The sequence below is a fragment of the Phyllostomus hastatus genome, unplaced genomic scaffold, assembly GCF_019186645.2.
Source record: "Phyllostomus hastatus isolate PE091 unplaced genomic scaffold, TTU_PhHast_1.1 phas_contig_1021, whole genome shotgun sequence".
Classification (NCBI taxonomy): Eukaryota; Metazoa; Chordata; class Mammalia; order Chiroptera; family Phyllostomidae; genus Phyllostomus; species Phyllostomus hastatus.
Genome location: NW_025333505.1, coordinates 1,523,766 through 1,548,688, shown reverse-complemented (window position 1 = coordinate 1,548,688; position 24,923 = coordinate 1,523,766). Strand labels below are relative to the sequence as shown.

The window sequence follows — 24,923 nt, the reverse complement described above, 5'->3', positions numbered from 1 at the left end:
AGTGTAAGGAAACTCTGACCATGGAAGCACAGAGGTGATACCACATGTTTTGTTAGTGTTTGTTTTTTGTAAGAATTCAGCCTGTGGAACCAGAAATAGCTGAGTTCCAGTTATAAGTTCTGCTGTTTATTAGCCACAGAGGCTTACATTTTATTAGATTGTTTTCTCACCTACGTATTAGGGGAAAAATTGTATGTATACTTATTTTCTATGTATTATAAGTGAGTCAAATGCAAGTAAAGTCCTCGGCAGAGTGACCACCACGTAGAGCTTATTTAGAACAGTGTGTCTACAAATACTCACATAGACAGAGATCATGAAATTAGATTATTCTCCAGAGAGAACCTTCAGGAAATTATTTTTTATACCATACAGATGAAGAAAAATTCAAAGAAGCAGCATGTTTTCTCTTGAGCAATAAGATCATTCTTGCCCCACTGAAGAATGAACTTCATTTTATATATATTTAGGGGCTATTCCTACCATAGACTGTTAAGGCTTGCCTCTTGATGATTAATAATAAAAGTTCAAAATAATAATTGCAACTAAGATGAATAGAAATCACAGTTCCAGCTCAGATGTAGCAGTGGTCGCTATCAAAAAGGCTGCTTATCTGAGGTCCAATGTCTCTAGTAATTATGTTCCTTAAAGAAAATAAAGTAACCTTTTTATTTTAATCTGATTGGGAGAATAAACATTGGTCCATGAACAATTAAGCTGTTGCTCTTTATTCATAAATTACTTTCATGAAGAAAAGATTTTCACAGGGATTTTTAGTAAGGCTTTCTGGTCTACCACTTAGAACAAGACACTGTCAGCTGAAGCTGTCTTACCAGGGACTTGCTCTGGGTGTGTGATTATTAAGATTAAATTTTGGGAATGAACATTTGTAACACTAATGTCCCTGGGATCCTTGCTTCCAAATGAATTTCAAAGCGGAGTTCTTCACATTGTGGAGGCAAAAAAAAAAATCAAAACCATGTACTTTTCCGGTCAATCCCAGTGTTCCCTTGAAAGGAAAATGCTGTGGAAAAGATGCGGTCTTCTGTGCATCATTTCCATTGGGGGACCCCAAGCAAACCTGCATGAGAAGGAAGTACTTCAGTAAGCACAGCTACTTGTCAGACGGCTAACTGATCTCAATTTCAGAATAAGGTTTACATTTGCATAGTAATTTCAGTACAAAAATGTATGTATTCGTATTCATGTGTTCATGTGTCCTGAATTCTCTGTGTATTCGTATGTACTGTATGTTTCATAGTTTGGGAATCATTTACTATGATTTACTTTAGGGCAGGGATTTTCTATTTTGCTCCACTGAAATAAAATATACTCATCTATGTAATGCTAACTCAGACTTTCAGAATCCGGACGGGAATATCTGGGAGGTGGTTGTTTGTAATAACATTTGCCAGTAGAAAGTCAGTAAGCACTACCTGTATGCAGCTGTGTTCTAAGCTCCAGCATGCCTTCGCTTTTTCTTAAAGTGGTATTTCTGTTTGATGGTCTAAAACAGCCACTAGCTCACAGTCTCTCTGTAAAGAACCACACGGGAAGTGTTCATGGTTTAAGGGTTGCCAGTGAAACGGTTTCCGAAGCTGCTATTCGCTCTGCCTCTGACAGTGTGTCAGCACCTGAGCTGGCCTGTATTCCAATAAAACTTCATGTGGACACTAAAACCTGAAGGTTATATATACTTTTTGCACGTAATTTAATATTCCTCTTTTCATTTATTTTTACCTGTGTAGAAACGTGAGAACCACTTTTAGTTCCCAGGCTGTGGTGCGAAAGCAGCCAGCCCCGGCCGTGTGCGGCCTGTAAGCTCCGGTTCGCAAGACCCCCAAGCAGAGGCCGGGAGCCAGCGGCAGCATCACGCTGATCCCTCTCCTTTCCCCGTTCTGAGACCTTCGCTTGCTAGGCTTCTTTCTTTCATGAAGCTGAAGTGTATCTTCGAGTAACTTCTACCTGTGGATTCCAGAGTATTCTCTCTGGAGCCAACTAGAACAAAATCTCTCCCTTTGACGTACCATAGAACTGTGGGAGGTCGAAGAAGGCCGCTCGGACCCTCAAGAACTTCTCCGTCTCTTACTGTTTTTGAAACTCTTCCCAGATATCTATGTTCAGTGGCTGTGTTCTATACGGGACTTAATTTTCTAGTTATTCCTCATAACGTGAACACATAGGAAACAGAAACTTTATAGTCTGTGTAATAGAGCGCTTGGGAGAATTTTTGTTTCCCAAGATCTGAAAGGTGATGGGTTAACAGTGAAAGGTGATGGGTTAGGGTTGGGAGTTGTTGATTTATATTTTTATTTTTTAAATATAATCTACTTCGTTATAAAGATACCTTACTGGTAAATAAATCCTGGCACTGTTTCCCATGCTTCTGCATAGTGGTCAGCACAAATACCTATAGATACTGACACATTTATTTTTTAAAATTTAATTTCTATAAACTATGTTTTCTAAATGTGTTTATTGAAAAAAATTTAATACAAAAATATTTATAAAAAAGAGAAGGGCATTAGACAAAAGTCATAAATCCATTTTCTTGTATTAGAGTCTAGTAAAGCTAACCAAAAAAATAAGTTATTAAATTAAAATAGTTCATTGGTATCTTCCAAACAGCTTTATTTACTTCATTCATTCTCCCAAGTACCCAATGGCACATTAATCTTACCTCCTTAGATTGGGTTATAATTATTTCTTATTTGGTTCAATGGAGACTAAAAACACTTACGATGTTTAAGAAACATGAGAAATCAATAGTCAGTAGCACATAATTTTCCTCGATGAAAATATATTAATTTTTATTTATCAAGTTCTGACTTTGTCAATATTAAATGTGCTCTTAAAACCGAACCATCTTAAGGAAGCAAATTCACTTTTATTTTGCACTTAACAGGCTCTGGCTTGAATGATGGACAGTGGCATGAGGTTCGTTTCCTGGCCAAGGAAAACTTTGCTATTCTCACCATCGATGGAGATGAGGCGTCGGCAGTTCGAACCAATAGTCCTCTCCAAGTTAAAACTGGCGAGAAGTACTTCTTTGGAGGTAAGACTACCATTTTTTGTATCAGGTAACTAGTACATTGCTAACCACAGAGTTTCTATCAAGTTTGATTATGAAGTATTTATACTTGACTTCATGGACGCAGTAGATCTCAGGAAGAAAACAGTCATAATCCATTGAGTCCAAAAAGTGTGGCAAATTGGTTTCTACGTGATAAAGGTATCACAGTGATATCACTGGGTTCTTCTAGTCCAGTTCAAATATTTCAGGTGTAAAGCATGAGGTTCTGAATCTTCTCTTTCTCATAACAGACCTTGGATTATATTGGGTTGGCCAATGAGCATTATGCTAAGTGAAATAAGCCAGGCAGTGAAAGGCAAATACCATATCATCTCACCTTAAGTGAAATTTAATCAACAAACAAGCAAGCAAAATATAACCAGGGGCATGGAAATAAAGAACAAACTGACAGTAACCAGAAGAGTGGGGGAGGGGGATAATGGGGGAAAGAAGGGAAAGGGTCATCTAGGAACATGTATAAAGGACCCACGGACAAAGCCAAAGTGGGGTAGGACTGAGGGTGGGAGGTGGGGGTGTGTGGGGCGAGGGATAGTGGTAGGGGGCAAATGGAGACAACTGTTCTTGAACGACAATAAAAAAAAGTCCAATTAGTTTTTCCTGTAAAATAAAAAGACACATTTTTCACTTTTGCCAGTAACTTCATTGATTTGGATATTTTGAGTATGTTGGCTATCTTCTGCTATTGGCTTCTAGTGGGGAGAGGCCGGGGGTGCTGCTAAACATCTTCCAGTGCGTAACACAACCCACAGCAAAGAATAATTTGGCCGAAATGTCAGCAGTACCAAGAAACTTTGCAAACCACTTTTGACATGTTTGATCACTCACAACACTTTCTCCATACACTGCACAAAATTTTTTACAGTTCTTACCTTTTGCAGAAATAATAAAGCATAATATGCCAAAAATGTTGCATATTTTCTTCCATTTTCTATGTTAAAAGAGCTGAATAGAAACTCACCAGTTTTGATAAGTTTTTTTTAAATGCACGCTGATCTGACAGCTGCCACAATACAGTCTAACAAAATTGTTTCAACTGAAATTAAAGACAACTAAGCACTACTAGAGCCATTGTATGGAAAGAACTACATAAACTTCTTGGCCAGCCCAATATATTTGTCACCTACTACTGTGTAACTGTGATTACCCCAAAATGTGGTGGCTTCCAACAGCAAGCATGATCTCCCAGTTGCTGGAGATCAGGAACTGAGGAATGGCTTGGCTGGAAGTCATCCCCGCACCACTGTGTGTGGCTGTATCACGTGGAACCTTGACGCGTCGGAGGTCCTGCTTCCGAAAAGGTGCACTCTCTGGGCTGACAGTTGCAGCTGGTTGTTGACTGGGGAGTCTTCGTTCTCCTCCACGTGGCTCTGACCCTTCAGGATCTCTCTTTGTCGTGTGGCCTCTCCTACAGGTGATGGGACTGAATGGGGTGCTGAGGAGGGAGGAAGAAGAGAGAGATGGGAAGGGGAGGGGAAAGGAGAGGCATACGCAAGGGAGAGTTTCCAAGATGTAAACCTGAGTTTTCTTCTAGCTCAGTGTTGTCAATGCTCTCTGCCCCTGTGGTTATACACAGCTTGTTGGAGCGAGTCGCTGAGTCCAGCCCGCACTCCAGGAGGGGGTGGTACAAGGAGACAAGGGTTGTTGGGACCATCTTGGAGACTGCCTACATGTATCTGGATTATTAAGTAATGAAAAGATGAACAAAAAGGAAGAGTCTCTTAATGATAAATTGTACTGAATATAAAAGAGTATTGCAGTGTAACCCTAGCATAGTTTCTATATTAAAAAATGCATCCTGGCAGAAACTGATTTTTTTTAATCAATGAAATATGGAGACATTTTTAAAGTGCTAGGTTTGTTGTTTAGATCAATATATCTTTCATTAGGTTATTGCCTATCTCATTTTAAATCGTGCAATGTGAAACTGAAACAAATACACTGCATTAGAAAAGACTTTGGTTTAAACTCTTTATACACACGTTTGCCTCTGGAAATATAGCTATTAATATTCACATGTATATTTGCTTATATTAAAAAGCTTATATATCCCTATATGTATACATTTTTCTGACTATTAGAATAAGTCTACTTGACAGCATTTATCTTATATGGATGTCTTATTCCCTATTGTATCCCCCAAGGTCCTAGAAAAATTCCTACAATATAGTAGATATTTATGAATGAATTGATAAGTTCTGAAAAAATGGGGAGGGCAAGGATTTTGTGCCCTTTTCTCTAAAAGAAGATGTAGAAGCCCTAGGAGCTCTCCTGACTTGGCCACTGAGTTTGCAGCCAGATCTGACCTCAAGCCCTCGGACCCCCCTACCTAGCTAGGCGTCTCTCCCTCTGCGCCCCGATATGATGTTGAGAGTCGACTCGGAGACGAAAGCCCTGACCTAGACCTCTGCTTCTGTACTCGTCCACGGTATTTCTCAGCAGTTAAACTTACCTAAGTTTAAAAAGGCTCTTAAAAAGTATTTGATGAGTGGATGAAAATCAGACAAGATGTCTTATTGATGTGAGAACAAACACAGCCCCATAGCCCAACAGGTTTTCCTCTAAAGACATATTTAATGTGATGGGCTTTCGGCCAGCAGATTTTATTGTTGTCCTCGGCGATGGGTCACAATGGTCAGTTAGAGAGCTGTTGACATTTCCTGCCCATCCAGATGACAGGGGAGTGTCTTTGGCCTTGGATGAGCTAGCTGAGCCGTTTTGATCTATTTCCAGCTCGGTGAGTAAGCAAACAGCTATAACCACAAATTTATGGCATAGAGTTTATGAGAGATGAGGGCTTTGTAGATTGCTATTTACTTTCCAGATTTTGGTTTTCAAACCCAGCAGTCAAGAGCGTATTTTCTCCCTCTTGGGCTGCTGATCTTCCATTGAGAAAAGCTGTCAGCAAACGGTCTCCATGCTTCCTTGGTTAGATGAGATCTGTCCAGAAAATATCCAGCCACGTGCTATGAAACCTAGAGACATTTATTGAAGAAGATACAAGATACCTTGTACATAGGACAATGATGCCCCAGTCTCCTTCAAAGTAGGCACCTTGGGACCTCACACAGTTCTCCCAATCGCCATCAGCCACCCTGTCTCATTTTCCTGAATCTCACCGATGGTCTGAAATCTCTTCCCCTTTAAAGGTGATTTTAGTTTTGGGAAAAGCCGAAAATTGCAAGGCACCAATTCTACATCTGTGCTGTAGGGGGACCGAGTCACCTGGGTGATTTGATGTTTCACCAAAAATCTCTGCACAAGATGTGATGCATGAGCAGGTATGTTGTTGTGATGAAGCTGCCAATCACCAGTTGTCCATAGCTGCTGCCTTCTGAATCATCCGAATAATTTCTGCAGAGAAATGTTCAAGCTTAACACAAAAACTGGATGCAGAGTCATTGCACTACTCACTCAGTCAGTCTGAATGTAATGTCCACACAGCACTCATGCTCACTCAACAGCATCTACCGCCCGCACTGACTAGTACAGTGAAGTTCGCATTATTCACTCATGCACATTCCAGCCCACTGTCCTTGGCCACTGGGTTACATCGATGTTGTGCAAATCGCTCTCATTATATTAAAATGGATGGACTTTTTCCGAACAGACCTTGTATGTAGTTAGTGCTATATGTGGAAATTGTGTTTGAGAAGGATCAAGAGGAAGTTTCCGTTGGGCTTCAGGGTGGAATTCAGCGGGATCTGGCTGAGTGGAGCAGCAAGGTGATGAAACTTAAAAGTAGCTCCACCTCTTGCCAGGCTAGCACTGAGGTGTAATACATGATTTTGAACAAGCTCTCGCACCTAATAAATGAGCAGCCTGTTTCTTGCAACTCTCTTCCCTCCCTGCATTTGTTTCAGCGTTACTCTTCCCGGAAGGTGATAAAGGACATCTTGGACCACAGCTGTTCTTCCTTCTCAGGCTATCTCTGGGCAGCTGTGGCTTATGACTACTCTGCTTTCATTTAGGGTACTACTTTTTTGTTTACCTTTTAAACCTCATAAATCGGGGGTTCCCCTTCAATTCAGATTGCCAAAATAATCAGAGAACACCTTCCATTTCAAACTGGTTTTACTTTTATCTCAGCCCGCAGGCTGGCTAGTTCTGGACTGAGTTCATTACTCTCTTGAATACCTTGCTGCACACAGCAAGAAGGAGCCAGTGCACATCAGCAGCTGAGCATTGCCTAATGTCAGAAGTCCCAGCTGGCACCTGGTCTGCCTTCCAAGGAACAGCAGGCGAGAAGATGGCCACCTCATTTTGCTACAAACAACAAAGGCCCCAGCTTTCGGAGCCTGTAATATCCCAGGCATCAGAGCTCGGTACCTAGCGCAGGCAGTACCAGAAACTTTGTAGGTTCTGGCACACTTAGCATCCTGTTTTTAAATGTAGTACCGAAAGAGGTGTTCGTTTGAGTGAGGTTCGGCTCTGAGTGATGGAAACAGCAATGGGAAAGGGGGGAGTCAGGCTCTGAAGGTGTCCAGGGGCTCTGCGGAAAGTCAGGCTTCTTCCGTCATCCGGCTTGACCATCCTCAGCGTTTAGTCTTCATTCGCCTTGCGATCCCAAGTGGTAGTTTACGCTCTGGATGTTATGTCCAGGTTCCAGGCAGAAGCAGGGAGAAAAGAATGGTGGGCGGTGCTCCACTTCTTTTTAAGGCCACTCAACTGAGTCTCCTATTGCACAGGAAATACCTCCTTGGATCCAGCTCCCAGGGTCCCAAGGGAGACTGGGTAACCAAGTGCCCAGCTAAACGTCCAAATCCATACAGGAAGGGAGAAATGAATATTGGAGGTTAATTAGAAGTCTGTGTAACAACTTCTCTATTTAATATTAAACAGTTGATTTTGATTATAGTCTGTGCACCCAATTGTACTTAATAAAGTGGCATCCAATATTATTATTTCCTCCTTGGGCAACTTTTGAAAACCTGTATATGGTTGCTTAATCTAAGGATATTGGATTTGGGAAATACATTTAAGTGGATTTATTTCCTTTCCAAGTTTTCAATTATCCCTCATCCTAGCCTGAAGCTTTTTATAACAAATAATTTAGAGTAGCAAAATTAAATAGTTTTTTTAAAAGCAATAGAATATTCTCTAATCATGTATTTACATCTCTCTGCCATTCCCAATTTTATTTCTCTTCCCCACAAAAAGCCTAACTCAGTACATTTCTTGGTCTTAGATTAAAGGAGTAGTATTATCTAACCATTCCTCAAAATACTAAAAGTTGCTGGAATTAAGGTTGGTTGTTATTCAAAAGCTTTTCTCTTTAGCTCCAGAGGTAAGCAGTGGTACCTTTCATAGTTCATAGTGGTACCTTTCATAGTTCGTACCTGGAGCTACGTGGAAAAGGAGAAATGTGGTCATAATTGTTTGGTCTGGAGAAATGGAAATGAGGAGGCCAGAACAACTACCTTTGCATGTAGGAAGAAACTGTCTGTAACTTAAAAAGAACCCAGCCATCTGAGATGCACAACAGAGATATGTGATCCATGCAAGCTTGTATTTCTGCCTCTTACTGTGGCACTGACATGCAACTGGGAAGCCGTGCGCTCCTTCCCAAGACCTTAACTTTGGAAGTTACAGCTGTCCTCTAGAACCGATGCTGAGGGCTGGGCAGCAAGTCCAGGGTGGGGATGCGAGGGCCAAGCCCATAGGGTGTTTGGGAAACACCAGCCAGTCAGGAGGTTTCCGTAGAAAAGCAGGTGTTATTGAGCAAAGAGGATGAGAAAGAAAAGCCACACAGAGTGGTAGACATCCAGCCGTCTCTCAGAGGTTGACCTTATGTCTGTGTGTACTGTCTGTGGGAATCACTGGTGTGGGAGGGACGTTGGGATTAACTTGAACCCTTATGAGGCATATTTCGTGTTCTGCGTTCCCTTCGTGGTACAGGTAAATGATAAGGTAGGGGCAAGGAGCCATTAGTCCATCTTTGTAGGAATTTTCTTTGTTCCGGAGGCTCCTCGTGGTCTGCTTGCCTCTCTGGTCAGTCGAGTTCCATGTCAGGTGGTACACAGCTGGCCCTTGACTGAACTTCGTGTGATTTTAGTTAGTCTGTATAGTTTTCATACCCCGCTCCTGTATTAAAACACCTGGTTTTTCTTTTAAAACCAGCTCTAATTTTTCCTTTTAAAATTTTTGATAAGTACTTTTAAAACTTATTTTTACATTTTAATATATATTTCTTTGAACAGGTGCATTTTCTAATTTATCTTGTTTTTGCAAAGAAACAAGTGCTTTAAGAGCAGGAGGAATGGCTTCCTTGGTTTTTATTATCACTGTTTTTCATTATTTTAATGTCTGTGAAATTGTTTCCCATCACCATTTATTCCCTCTATACCCTCTTCCACCCCCACAATCACCACGCTGTCATCCTTGTCCGTGAGTTCTTCTCTCTTTTTTCTCTTTTTGGCTCAATCTCTCCACCCGCAGCCCTCCCCCAGAGCTGTCAGCCTGCTCTCCATCTACGATTCTGTCTCTGTTTTGTTTGTCAGTTCAGTTTGTTCATTCGATTCCATACCTGAGTGAAATATCACTGTTTTTCAACTTCTAATATAATAGGTGGTTAATGCATGCTGTGTGAACAAACGAATGTAAGAAAAATCAGTGAATGAAGAGACTGATGCATCTAAGAAGCTCGATGGAAATAACTGCTCACTTTCCATTTGTTGCCCAGACAAGCGATGGCCGCCTGTAGGAACCCTAAGACCCCAAAGCTGACTTGAAGGATTTCACCATGTTTGCTACTTTAAAAGCATACGTGCCCTAATGGTAATATTCATGAGATTTGTTTTACTGTCTTCTAGAAACTACTATGAACATTTTACTTAACTTTTTAATCCTCAAGATGGTCCTATCAGGTGATAATGAACACAGGGAGAAATTAAGCCCTAAATGATGTGATCTGCCTGAGAACCCTCCCCTCTAAAGAGTCAGTGAGGGTTTGATTCTTAGTTTGTCTGATTCAAGGCGCTCACCCCTAACCACCATAAATGCATTGTTCCCTAGATGCTTGCATTTCATTGGCACTTTCTTAATTACTTTCCAGGTAAAATTGAAATTACTGCTTTAAATGCTCCACAAAATATTCTTCCATTAACACTTAAATTAAATCCATCAGATCAGAATAAATAGGTTGGAAAGTCAGGTGAGCTCTGTCTTAGCAACCTCTCAAGAAGAGCTGCTCCTCCCTTCACTTTGCAGCTGCCTGGGGTCTGCGGTGAAGAATGTGCGTGACACTGCCCCCTATCGGCCGTTCTCATGTCATTCCCAGGCATGACACTTAAGGTACAGATAAGTACATGAAAATCTGTTCTGCGATTAGTGGGAGTTTAGGAAAAAAAATCTCTTCTCTCCAGAGTCCTTTCCGTAGGGCCTCTGTGAGAAGACCCAAAACTCGCCGATCACGCACTCTTTGTGGTGAAGGAATTAGAAGCACTTGCGAAACTGCAAGCGCTCTCCTAAAAGGTTGATACATTAAGCCATTATCAGCCAGCAACACCTTAGCAGGCATTAGTTGATCAGAAAGCAAAGATCTTGAGAGAATTAACTGTTAGCAAAACATCAGAGGGTCTAGTAGGCCTAAATAAGCTGGAGCTTATGAAAAATATCTAGAGGCAATTTTTAGGAAAAAAAATTTCAAGTATGTTAGGCCAAAAAAAAAAAAAGGATGAGAAGTCAGAATGAGAATGCAGTTTCTTCTTAACAAGCAGTAAGAGAGAAGCGAGGTGGGACTTCTTCACTCGCCTTTCCCCCCAGCGGTCCTCGCCAGGACACACGGACTTCAGCCCGGAAAAGGAACGTGAGTGTCAGAGATGGGGCGCTGGACTCTATTTCAGTAAAATCGGTGAAGAAAAAAAGAAGCTTCTGGTTTCCTGTAAGAAAAGCTCTTCGCCAAGCATGCAGATCAGGGATGTAAATTTTAACTCCCTGCTAAAAACAAAATCCCGCAGTTTGTGAATCCAGCAACGCGCGCAGCGGGGCGCTGTGTCTAGCACAGTTTTTTCTGTCTCCAAACCACCCAGGGTCAATGAAGGCAGCCAGCTGCTCCCAGTCTGCAGCTGAGAGGGACGATCTCTCAGACACAGATGTGAACTGGCAGGGACTGCTGTCGTTCGGTCACTGGCAAAGTGGGACAGGGCAGGTCCCTCTGCCAAAAATATAAAGATTGATTATTAAACGGATAATTTATCAACACTTAGTCATTAATGAAGCAATCAAGAATCCCACTACAGATAGATCGCCTCAGGGCATTTTCTTTGTTGTTGTTCGTTTTTTGATGGAAGTGATATGGTTGGAAGATCAAGGCACTTTCATTGACAAGCGATCCTCATGGGAGGAGAGGCTCCTAGCCTCCGGCATCCTGAAGTTCAGCCAGACTGCTGGAGCACGCTCCCTTCCTGCCCTGTCTGGAAGCAGAAATGGCTGAGCACTCGACAGACACCATAACTTCGACTTGCCTTAATAAAGCCTTTGGCAAAGTCTGTTACAGCAGGATCTGGAGTTGAACATAAAAGCCATAATTAAATTCACTAGCTTTTCCTCTAATATGCCATTTTGACCTCGAGTTCAATAGACATAGACCAAGAGAAAAGGAAGGTGCTGTCCTTATAAAGTTTTATGATTGCAGCCTCTCTGCACCTCACTTGGAGGCTGGGAGGAAAAATAAAACAGAATTAGGAAACACCGGCTGAGAAAACATGGGCTGAGAAAAAACATTGTAAGCCCTCGGATGACTTGTGTCTGGGGTTCACGGCCAGGGGGGTTGTGCACCCCACCCCACCCCCCCAACACAGAGGTAAATGCACCCTGTCTTCCATCACCACCGTGAGTATCAGAGTGATCTGAGGTGAAGGCAAGCAAACTGGAAGAATTGCAAAAGGCTTCCTCTTTCTGAAGTCGTGGTAGACATTGTCTCTGAAGCTTCTCGACCTTAGGGAGACCTGTTCCACGGTGTAAGCAGCTGGCTGGTGTGCCTGTAGCACAGGCTGTGACTGCCCCAGAATCCTGCCCCCAGCAGCCTTGAGGGTGGGATGCAGCCCTTGGTACCCCGAGGGGAGAGGAGGAGGAGAAAGAGGGCTGAGGGTGTGCTCTCCTGCCCACTGTGGGCCGTAGTCTGGATGTGTGGGTCTTAGTACCATCGATCAGTTGGTACACTAGCTCAGGTCAGTTTATAGCTCTCTGCTGATGCCTAACACTTTTTTTTCTGCCCTTTACTTAGGGACATGTGTGCCGTAGAAAGAGTGAGGTCTTTTTTTTTTTTTTTTAGATTTTTAAAAAAATTTTTTTAGAGAGGGAAGGGAGGGAGAGAGAGAGAGAGAAACATCAATGTGCGGTTGCTGGGGGCCATGGCCTGCAACCCAGGCATGTACCCTGACTGGGAATCGAACCTGCGACACTTTGGTTCGCAGCCCGCACTCAATCCACTGAACTACGCCAGCCAGGGTAAGAGTGAGGTCTTTAAGCAGCATTACTGTCTTCCTTTTCCTGGGAAACACTTTTTTTTTTAAATCAAAGAATCTAATAATAACATCAAAGCAAGTTGATCAGATTCGAAGATGACACAGACCTGGGAGGGGGATGGGAGAGCACAGCGGGGTGGTTCAGGATTCAAAAGGAAATTTAAGGGTGTGGGGAGAGGGGAGCCCTGGTGCACTGTGGGTAGGAATGCAGACCGGCACAGCCCCTGTGGAAAACCGTATGGAGACACCTCAAAAACTTAAAAATGAATGTGCAGGTTGACCCCATTTATATGAACGTATCCAAAGAAACCCCAATCACTAATTCAAAAGGACACACACACCCCTATGTTCATTGCAGCGTTATTTATAATCGCCAAGATATGGCAGCAGCCCAAGTGTCCATCAGTAGACGACTGGATAAAACAACAATGGGACTTTACGCAGTGGAATTCTACTCAGCCATAACAAAAGAAGAAAATTTTACCCTTTGGGACAGTATGGATGGACCTGGAGAACATTATGCTAAGTGAAATAAGCCAGTCGGAGTTAGACAAATACCATATGATTTCACTCCTACGTGGACTCTAATAAACAAACTGAACTAACAAGGAAAACGGGGACAGACTCATAGACAGAGAACAGACTGACGGCGGGGGAGGGAGGAGGAGGAAGAAGGGACTGAGCAGAAGAGGGAAAGGACTCATGGACACGGACAACAATGTGGTGACTGCTGGGGGAGGGGTATAGGGGACTGAATGGTAGTGGAAAAATACAGTAAAGATTAAATACATCAAAAAAAAAGATGTGGTGCATATACACAGTAGAATACTACTCAGCCATAAGAAAAGACGAAATACCGCCATGTGTGACAGCATGGGCAGGCCTTGAGAATATTGTGCTAAGTGAAATACGTCAGCGAAAGCTAAGAACCATATGATTTTACTCACATGTAGGGTGCAAAACCGACACTCATGGACACAGACAGCAGTGTGGTGGCTGCCAGAGGGAAGGGGGTGGAGAGGTGAGGGGTGCAGGGGGCCTGATACATGGCGACAGAAGGGGGTTTGACTTTAGGTGGTGGGCACACGGTACAATACACAGACCTAGTATCATAGAAAGGTACGGTTGAAACCTGTATGACCCTATCAGCCAATGTCACCCGATATATTTAATAAAAACCACAAACAATTTTAAAAATAAGTAAATAAACTGAAATAGTAAAAAGAAAGAAAAAAGAACCAGTGTTCAGGCTTCCATTCTACCATGATGTAGAGGCCTCAGTTTTCCTATGAACTGGAACAGTGAGGTTCTGTGAGTTAGGCGTTAGGCCAGTGGCACAGACGCCTGGGGCCGAGGCGTACTTAGCGCCCACGTTACTTGCCTGACCCTCTCTTCAGCTTATCAGAGCAGTCCACGTCGTGAGTAACGGCACCTGAAATGAGACAGTGGCGGTGACCATGGGAAGGCGATAGAGCACAGATTGGAAGGGGATTGGGGCACAGTATGTTTTGGTAGCTACGTGAATGCGAGGACCTGGTGACGAATTTAGGGTGACGCCGATGATGAGGATGACCGTGGTTACTGGCTTGGACCCCTGGTGGGACGGCACATGTCAGTCACGTCTGAAAAAGGAGGGATGTTTAGTTTTGGAAGTAAAGATGACACTTAACATACATCTAATAGCGGGCTTCTTTCAGACATTCCTGTACAAACACGCCCTCTGACCTTGACTGCATATGTTGAAACTCCAGAAGAGGTCACTGGAGAGTCCCCAGCTCTGCACTAGTTAGCGCTGGAGACCGTGGTCCAAATTGTGAAAGTCGGGGAGGGTGGCGAGAAGCAGGAAACGAGCCCCAAAGTCCAAGTGGGGAGGGACGCTGGCTGTATGGGGTAGACAGAGGAGAATCTGAAGTAAAACTTAAGAAGAGGTGGGTCGAGTAGTGGACAGAGACCCACGGGACTCTCAGGGTGCGGCAGCTACCCGACTAGGGCAGGGGAGCAAGAATGCGCAGAGAGCGGCAAGGGAGGCTCTCGGACCCGTCAACACCGATGGGACCGTCGTCTTTCTGGCCCCTGGACGGCTCCTGTCTCCTCCTCCCCCATCTCCGCCCCTGTAAGCAGTGACCGCCTCTCGGGGGCTTTTCCAAGAGCATCCTCACTTAGAAGTGACCTCATCAGCAGCCTCAGCAGCCCAGAAGGTTCTCCGGCACCCATCTGCCTTGGCTCTTCTCGTCAGAGCGGCACGCCTTGGGGAAGCCGTCCTCAGATCCCCGCTCCTTATTGAGGTTTGCCTCCATGTGGCTTTGGCAAGAGGTAGCGTGGAAACCTTCATACGAAAAGAGAAAGCTGTTGTTCGCATCAAGCTAGGGTGTCTGCGGAGCGATAAGGCTGCTTAAAAGCAGTGTTCAGATCGTCTCAGTCTGCGTGAATTGAAGCGTGAGAAACAATAGCTGTTATTTTCTTCTACACGGGTTGAACTGTATCTATTATGTGTTCATTCTTGGGTGACAGATTTTAAGAAAATTAATTCATTCGAATGTATTAAGAAGAGGACAAAGTAGAAAATATTCTGTAAATTGCCTTTTTTGTGTGTGATGAAAATGTCCATAATGGCGACCAAGTGCACGGAGGAGTTTTGGGAGGGAGAGCTCCCTCTGCTTCTCCCTCTCCTTTAAGAGCGTGGGCCGGTCCAGAGGCCACTCAGCAGTCGCCTGCCTGAGCCCCGGGGCCCCCACTGCCAATCAGCAATCAGAACTTTCAGCAGGGCCTCCTGGGCGGAAAAGAGGTAGCAGCCCAGGGAGAGAGAACAGTAAGTCCAGTGCAGTGACGATCCCTGTGGGGTTTTACTTACCTATTTTCTGATGGAATTTTCACAAACACATTTCCATGGACGTGAAGATTTGGGGAGTGTGGACTTAAAAGCATACAGGTGATTACAAGAGGGAAGGGGGGCAGGTGGAGGTAGGAAAGAGTAAAGGGGCGAGAAACGGTGACGGAAGGAGACTTGATTTTGCATGGCGAACGCACAGTGCAATATACAGATGACGTATTACAGAAATGTACACCTGAAACCTATGGAGTTGCATTAACCAATGTCACCCCACTAAATTCAACAAAAGCATTTTAAGAAGCATACAGCTTGGCTTACACTGTACATTTGGGGGACATTACCCCTAATGTGTGAATGTACAAGTGGCAGATTTCCCCTCATTTATTTGACCAGCTTGGTCACTGTGATCACCAGTTCTCCCAAAAAATCTAACAGACTGAGTAAAGTGCGTGCCACTGATGGGGAGTCGTACGTGTGGGACCCAAGGCTGCTTTCTTATCCAGGCGAAGTCTGGTGAGAGAGATGCACGTCGGGTAGCACTGCCCACACAGGTATACCCCCTTACTGCTACTGAATAAAACATAGAGGTCACCTCAGTGCTCACTACAGCACGCGCTCATTTTATCTCGCTTTATCGTCAGTAGTCCTGTGAGGCACCACACACCGTTGTCCCTACTCTGCTGATGAGGACATTGAAGCTTCGAGCATTTCAGAACTGGTCAGTGGTGGGGCAGGAACTCACAGTACCTTGCACTTAGTAGGTACTCAGTTTCTGTTAGCAGAGTATAATTAGCTTAAGCAGCATCGTATATTTTATTATGAACTGGCTTGTGAAGACATGCACCAACTCTTGCTCTGAGGTAGGATATTTTGAGGAAATATCCTACAATATAAGCAAGGAGTCGTGCTAAGCTAATGCTTCTAATAGAATAACCTTGAGATCTCGTATCGTGATGCTATCGGCACTAGTAACAATTGATTTGATTTCTACTTTTCTTATGTTTGCTACAAATGAAGGGAATAGCCTTAGGAAAGTGATTTGCCTGGCATTTGATCTTTATAAGGGAATTACGCATAATTAACTTATTTCATTTTTAGTAAGTTACTAATTAGGTGATTTGTTGAAATTCCAAAGGATTAATCTTTTGGCTTCCAGCATGGAAGTGAAAAAAGAATCCACTATCTTAGAGGAAACAAAATCATCAGGAGTTCTTGAGCTCCCAAAGAAAATAAATGATTGGACAAAAATAAAAAATGGCAATAAGCGATTTTAATCTGAGAATTTAAAGCGAAACAGAAACTGATGAAATCTTATGATCAAAGCAATCGACTTAAAATAGAAATAAATTATTTATTCAGCTTAGGGTAACATTTTTCTTTGTAATACTGATTTTTTTCCTTAGAAAGCAAACCCATCATCTTCATTGAGCCATCTTTTCGATTTCACAGCGTGAATTGCTCTACCGCTGTATTATCAAATTAAGCTTTATTGTTCCCAACATGGAGCTTAACATTTAGTATCTAAAGGTCATCTCGCAAACATGAGGTGGAAAAAAATAAGACTTAGCAGCTGTATCCCGTCACACCAGTCAGAAAGGAAGGGCGTGACAAATGAGCAGTGTGAGGTTGCAGCGGTGGGGATGAGAGAGACAGCCCACGCGACTCCTGCCTCGTGGGGGGGCAGACTCGATGCTGGGCCGCGGTCCTCCCGTCTCCAGCTGCGTGGAGCACCGGTGAGAACACTGAAGCGTTGAGAATGAGGACTGGGTTAAGTGTATTCGATATGACCCTTGATTTCAGGGGACAGGCACGCTAACCCTTGAGCTTCGGGCGGTCATAGTAGTAGGTACTATGATGATTTTGTTGGATATTAACTACAAGTGAAATGGAGAAGGCCCCATTGGCTGATGGCCGCATTTCCAAGTCTCAGAGCTTTTGGTACTTGGTTTCCTTCTTGCCGGCTGCTCCCATCGCCGCGGCAGCACACCTACCGCAAGCTACACCTGAAGGGAGTTTACTGAAGCACAGCTGTGTGAAAGGGAAGCTGTTGGAAATGACCTTGAACAGAAAAACACTCATTCAATAGTCTGGATCCTTATAAGGCATTAGGATTCTTAAGTTTTTGGTTAATTCACTGATGGCTCTTACTCCTCTAAAAAGTAATCAAGATAAATTGTTTTACCCACCGCCTACTGATGAACATCATCAGTTAAAACCTCTCTGCAGAGTTTAAAGGTGGAAGGGACCTTAGAGCCCTCCAGTACACAGTCCCCTGATTAGTAAGGAAACAAAGGCCTGGAGAGGAGAGATCTGCTGAAGTCATAGGACTAGTTAGCGGCGGAGCTGGGATCCGAACCCGGGCCAGTAAATGTGCAGCTCTGTCCTTTCCCACGGTTTGGCTCTGAGTCCCTGCCCCGTCAGTGCCAGGGCCCGGCTGTTGTCATCTGCTGGTTTGAGTGCAGACTCAGACAGTGCTGCTCTGGTGAGCGGGCCCCCGCAGTTCTCCAGAACTCTATGCGGAAGGGCACAGCAGTCTGTGGAACAAGCCGTGGAGTTTTTCACCTAATTCAACAGTGAACTTGGCAAATGTTACAATTCAATGTTAAGTCTAAATATACTGGGTCTTTTACCTTCGAGAAAATACACCCCCGGCAGTCCCAGCCATTACTCGCCTACTGGGTGTGTGGTCCGTGCGGTGCTGGGGTAGATGGCCACCATTCCCATGGCACTGTCACATTGTTCCTGGTTGACAAGACGCTCGCTGGTTAGGAGTACTGTGAACCCACCTCTGAAACAAGGTAGGAAGCTCCCAGGCCAGTTTGGAATTTCCCAGCATGTTGCAGAGGCCGGTCCTCAAATGGACCTGTGTGTGACCTCTTGGGCAGGGGGAACTCTCTGCTTGAAATTTGCAGTCTCAATATTTTGTTTCCCCACAGTAAAAAACAACAAAAAACAAAAACAAAAACAAAACACAGGATCAAATAAAAGTAGGGTGATTGTTTTAGTCCCTTTTCAAGAGCAAAGGAAATTCACGCTGATTTTTTTAAACCAGCTATGGAACGTGGGAAAGGGTACCCTTGATTTCCACTGTTAACTAACGACCCTGCAGGTTGTCAATCAGCCAAAGGGAGGTGGTTCCCGCATGCAGCCAGCTGTTAGAACCGAAGCAGCGTGTTATTAAAGCCTCTTAGATCAGCATACTTCTTTTCAAATTTTTAATAGTAGGTTTGTAAATCTAATTTAAACTGGAAACGTTAGAGCGAATAACTAAAGCAGCCCAATAGAGACTTGTTTCATAGTAATCAGCATTTTAAATCAGACTTTGAGGTTAAAGAAAAAAAAAACTCCATGAAAGTCTATTTTCATGAAATAAGAGTGAAAATCATGAAAACTCCGTTTTCATCAAATAAATACTCTTATGCATTACATTAGCATTTGCTAGTTTGTGCACAAGTGTAGAGAAAGGACGCACACCCAAGTGCTGATGGGGGTCTCTGGAGAGGACTGTGAAGGTGAAGGGGCATGCTCAGGTCAGCCTGTCCTGCTTCTTGAAGATTTTATTTATTTATGTTTAGAGAGAGGGGAAGGGAGGGAGACAGAGAGGCAGAGAAACATCACTGTGTGGTTGCCTCTCACACACCCCCTACTGGGGACCTGGCCTGCAACCCAGGCCTGTGTCCTGGCTGGGAATCCAACCAGGGACCCTTTGGTTTGCAGGCCAGCACTCAGTCCACTGAGCCACACCAGCCAGGGCTGCCTGTCATGCTTCTGTATTGTTTGAATTCTATTTCATGGGCTTCTTGTTTAAAGAAGAATTAATTAAATCATCTTAATAAGGTACTTTAAGTAGCAAATGTATTTTCAATGAGTTCTCCTCCGAGAAACACGAAATGCTTCATATACATAATTCTACTGTCATTGAAGTGTCTACCTTGACAAATTATGAATTTATATGTAATGTCAATAATTATTGTCATTAAAATAAGATAATCTGTGTATACAGGAAGGTAGCTGGATTTATCAAAGCAAGAGAATTTTTTTTCAAAATTCAGTAATCATCCTCTAACTGGCTTATGTACAAGTTTCACATATTTTTAAAAGTCAGATAGTGGATGCAATGAATGGGGCTTGATTTGCAAATGTTATGCATGTCATAGATTTTTTTAGGTTAGTTTTAAAAACTCGAATGCTGGACAGTATATCGCACTCAAAACGATATACTGGATTCTGGATATAAAATGCTTTTCCTAACATTCACTGTCATTTATTATACTAATAAACGATATACTGGATTGATGAACGATATTAGTATATCGTTTCTTCAGGGTAGTTTTCCAGATAAGTCAGTAGCTACTTTGCTTTATCTTTATTTTGACCTTACAATTTCCTAGCTCTTGCATAGTTGGGAAGGGAATGCAGTTTTGTCTGGGTCCGGTCAGTTTATTTTATCCGCACCAGGGCCCGGCCGTGATGATGGTGGGCATGGGTGTGTGTGCTTTAGGGGTCTTCAGACACCCAGGCCCCGAAGCTGGGCATAAATGCACTGACAGGCAAAGACGTGCCTTGTGTCACTCTCCTACTGGGTACCTCCATGTGAGACTAATGAGTAAAACTGAAAAAATGTTTCATTAATTCCTACTTCAGAATATTAATTCGTATTAATGATTTGATTATACCCTATCAAAGGCATCTCCTGTCCTTATTTTGATTAATCCACCTGGGAAGCCAGATTAGCACTCCAACGGTTTTGCAGTAGGCATCGTGAGTCCTGTTGAGGAATCATTTCCAGCGGTGCCATGGCGAAGTCTGAAAAGATACCTCTATTTTTGCGCATCCTCAAAATGAATCTCTCCACTTGAGGAGATCCGGTACACGGGCCACAGAGGTCATTATGGGGAAGTAGCAGAGCCCGCATCTGAATGCAGGACAGCGTACTCTCAAAGCTTGTGCTCCTTTCCTCAGATAAGAAAACTCTGCCCCAACACACAGGGAGCATCTGTGAGTCTGGGTGTTCCAGGGCCAGCCAGTCTTCTGACCGCCGTGCTGGACACATCCTACTGGGGTTTCCCTCGACTTTCCCTCTGTTTCCCTTTTGCTGGTGCTCTGCCTGGCCTGCGTGTGTGCCCCAGGTAAAGCGACTGTCCAGTAATAACATTTACCTGAATGGACAGAACCCAGCTCTGCACGTCCCATGATGTTTGAATCCCGTACCTGTCCAAGAGCAGCTTCCATTGCCTCTAACTTTAGGGGTGTCAGCTCCCTGTACCCCCAGTACAGCAAGCCTGTCTCCTCCAATGTATGCCAAAAGAAACAATATTTGGGGACAGAAGTATGTCATTTATGTAAAATGTCACACTTCTGAGTCACAAATGCATGCGCGTGCCAGCCAACCCCGATCGTGTGGAGTTAGTGTGGAGATGCTATCTCTGTGCTTGTGGTGCTCCTGTTCCAGAGGAACACTCCTCAATCACGTGAGCCCACCGGTTTGGCCGTCGCCCAGGCCTGACGACTGCGACCACCTTGCCGACTCGGCACTTCACCTGGTGCACAGGCACGGCCCCCTCCGCTCCATAGTAGCTTTTGCACTTTCCGAGATCGGAGCTTCGCATCAACCTCCAGCCCCCAGAGATCCCTCCCCAGGCCAGCTCGTGTGTCTCTAGAACACCTTGCAACTCATCATCGTAACAGACCACGGTGATGGCTTAGTTCCCTTAAAAATTTTTAAATTTGGATAAAGTTTAAACTCCTGTCATTTCACACTTACTTTCTAAGACGCCCTCTGCATTACCGAGAGTCCAGCCAGACCAAAATGGTCACTCTTCCCTGCTGTTTTGCATGTACTCTCTCTGGGACAGCCTCCCGTTTACCTCCGAGGCTCAGTTTAAACACCCCCTTCCACGAGACCCATCTCCCTCCCCACTCCCCCAAGCCTTCACTGTTAGATGTCCCTTCCTTTAGCTTTGCTTAAGAATCTTTACAGTCCTGTTACCACGTGCGTTGTCCTGTGTTGTACTATTCTAGACTGACTGCAGACATGCCTGTCTCCTCCAGCGTAATGTAGGTATTGCTCTACTTTCTGGGACGAATATCTGTTCCGTAGTAGTCATGTAAAACTGTTCATGGGAGCGAGGGAGGAAGGGAGGGAGGGATGGTCTGAGAAGTTAGATGAATTTCTCCTGAGCTTTTTTAAAAATAGCTGTACTGCCTGAAGTTGACACAGCACAGTGAGTGTTCAAGAGCGTGAGGTTCTGGAATCAGAAAGTGTCTGGTAAGAGCTGTCTTTTCCCAGCAGTGCGAACTTGTCTAAGACTGGTCAGCAGTTGGTGATCAGCACCGTCTGGTGAATATTTTCTTTTTTAAGTAACTAGCCTCCCGCCCAAACCAAGCCAGGTCCTGAATACACACACCTCACATCACATTTAAGTATAAGACACTGTATTCATCCTAAAAGTTGGGTGACATAAAGTTGGATTATATGCATTAAGAGCAGAATGTCGATTATGACCATTAAATAAGCAATATCTGGTAACTTACAAGGTTTCTATTGTATGTGATTTAAAGTCTTGTCTCTCGAGTTTGGTTTGAACAAAGAAATCGTCCATCCATAGATGGATGTGGGCCATGGAAATACTTGTTCGTGATCTCTCGTGCGCCTTTAATGATGACGTTACGTTGCATTCAGGCTGCTGCTTGTCCTTGGCCAGGCAATTTCACTTACATTTCCCATACGTCTGACTTGGCAACCCCCAGCCAGTGTCATGTCAGCCATGTTTCCAGGCTCCTGTTCGGATCTGGTCTTTTAAAGAAGACGCGGTCCCTAGATGTGGTTACGTGTGAAACGTTTGTTTACTGGGCACACCACCTCCGTGAGGCCCACGGCGATTTCAGCTGTGCTCATCCCAGGACAAAATGAGGTTCTGGGATTCAACCCCGTGGCCTGTTAAAATATAAATAACTTATTTACCTGAGAGCCATAGAAACAAAGGGGGACTCTGAACTACAAGCTGCTACAGAACAGTAATGAAAGGCGCTGTTGAAACTGTTAATGGATGTTGACTTTCTGAAGTGAAAGACTAACAAAGAAAAGGGGAAACAAGGAAACTAAGACCTCTCCCAAAGTGGAGAGCCTTCGGTGACGGAAGAGGCCCCTCCCTTGCGCCCCTTCGTGTCTATGCTTCTCACGTTCTGCATGGGCTGAGGCGTTCCTTACGTTAATGACACACATTGTGTCTTCCATTCCAATCTGCCAGGGCCCCTGCATCTTTGATTGGTCCATTGGTTATCAATGCCAAACCGAGTACAGAGAATACCCAGTCAATACGTGCTTGTCGAATTGCATTGAGCTTTCACCCAAGGATACAATTGTGCCAACTGGAAGCCCACATACTGCTTTCTAGACCTTAAGCAGTTCAACAAAGAGTGGGGGGAAAAAAGGGAAAACAAGTCTCTTCCTGGCACGAGCAACAGTGAAATACAGCTTTCTCTGGGTTTTCCGATAGGAAACAGAGTTATCCTAGCCACAACCTTAGTCTGGTGCCAAATGTATTATTCATGATGTGTAATTATGATGAGTCGCTTGCTTTCTGAAGGAGATGTGATGATGTTAGCACTGAGACCGAAGTTGGCCGTTTTCCCCCCATAAAGCTCTGTGTCTTCCCCAGGCAGTAAGGTCTGTCTTTGCAAGGAGGATATGTGGGTAAAAGATGCATTGCCTGCTACCTCAGAGCCTCATTTCAATATTTAATTTTACCTTAGGCACGTCTCCGCACACTTGAGAAAGCCTTTATTTACTTTTATTTCTGAGCATTAATTCTGTTGCTCTGAAATACACCGAGTGCTTCATTTACTGTGTTAAATTAGTTCTAATATTGTGAGTATAATGTTTTACTTATTTTGAAGGAGCTTATATTCCGAAATTCACTCAGTGCTGGACAGTAATGCTAATTGTGAACCTTGTTCTCCCTCTTTTATTTACTTTTTTTTTTTTCAGCAAAAGCTGATGGGTAGATGGCAGGGCCCTTCCTTCCCAGGCAGCAGCCCACGGCTGTCCTTGCTGACCTCACGTTGGTGCCTGTCTCTCTGTTCCTCGGGGGCACAGATGAGGGCATCAAAGCAGCAGACCACCCCCCACCCCCCCGCCACAAACTCTGCCGCCAAACAGAGTAGATCCAGTGAGCAGGACCAGTCCTAAGGAGAGGAAGGGAAGAGCGCTAATAATTATTAATTACCTACTTCCTGCCAGGCATAGTATCAGGTATGTTACAGGATCTCTCATTTACTCTGCAAACAAACAGGGCTGTTTGCACGTTACAGATGGTCCACCGAGGCAAAGGGAGGTTAAATGACTTTCAAAGGCATCGTCGTAAGTGTCAGAGAGGAGCCTGAGTCCGGGACTTTCTGATTAAAAACCCCACGGCGAAATTCTTGCAGGCACGTTAGCGTTATACAAATGATTGTGGGCTCTATGAACCCGTGTTTATTAGCCTACACAAAACAAACTTCCCTAGACTTGATTTATTTCTTTCAAGTATCACCATAGCATTTCTCTGCTTTTCTATTCTTATGAGCATTGCTGCAAACTGGGCGGAAAGGTCTCTTTCACTCAGCCTTAGATAGGATCCAAACATTCCACATCCCATCCGAGTCTTCTGCCGCTCTCTCCTCGAGGATTACCGTATTTTCTTGTGCATAATGCACACCTGTGTATAATGCGCACCCACATTCTTGTGCGTATTATACATGACACTATCATACCTATATGTGTAATGTGATCCCCATGTATAATGGGAATCTTTATTTCTCCCTCAAAAATTTGGGCACCAAGTGCGCATTATACATGGCAAAACACGGTATTGTAGTTGAAGGAATCTCATCTATCCAGCTCAGAATCTCTTGTCTTTATATTTGCCCTGTTGTTTATTAATTTGCAACCATAATTATATTTGCTCATTTTCTAAAAACCCAGTTAATATCGTATTAAATACTAGCCAGGAGAAATATATATCTTTTTCTACTTTTACATCTTTGTTTTTTATGTGCATTACTTGGCATATGTATAGCACAAGGAAGGGCTGCGGATTATGAGCCAATATTTATAACAAACCCAGAAATGTCCCAGTGGCATATATATAAATCAAGAGCCATCATATTTACATTTAATTATAAAACTGACGGGTAACAATGCAAAGTGATATATTCTGAGTGGGTGGCATGTTAAGTTCATACAGTTTTGTCATTTTTACCTTTATTTATAGTCATGTGAAAGCGAAATAATTTGTCCGCATCTGCTTTAATAAGATAGTTTTATATGCATTTTATGTGATAGCTTACATAAATTCTCTTTGTAGTTAATTGGCTGAAAATGGAATTCTTTAGGCACATAATTGTTGTTTTGAAAAAATGTCCCTATATCTACATTTTGCTTCCTCGTTTGGATCAAATGTATGTAGATAATTTCCCTCTTTTTTTTTAGAACTTATGAAGTCAATGTTATGTATTAAATTAAATGGTATGCAAAGGGAGCAGTTTTCAGCCA

At 43.6% G+C, this 24,923-nt stretch overlaps 1 protein-coding gene across 1 annotated transcript in view; it reads left to right on the top strand.

Annotated features, from left to right (window-relative positions):
* The window catches only part of CNTNAP2 (contactin associated protein 2), a 1,612,013-nt gene that overhangs the window by 876,385 nt on the left and 710,705 nt on the right, over window positions 1-24,923 (top strand). Inside the window, exon 9 of the mRNA XM_045834058.1 lies at window positions 2,906-3,055. Within this exon, the coding sequence (XP_045690014.1) occupies window positions 2,906-3,055 (150 nt within the window). The remainder of the gene's footprint in view (window positions 1-2,905; window positions 3,056-24,923) is intronic.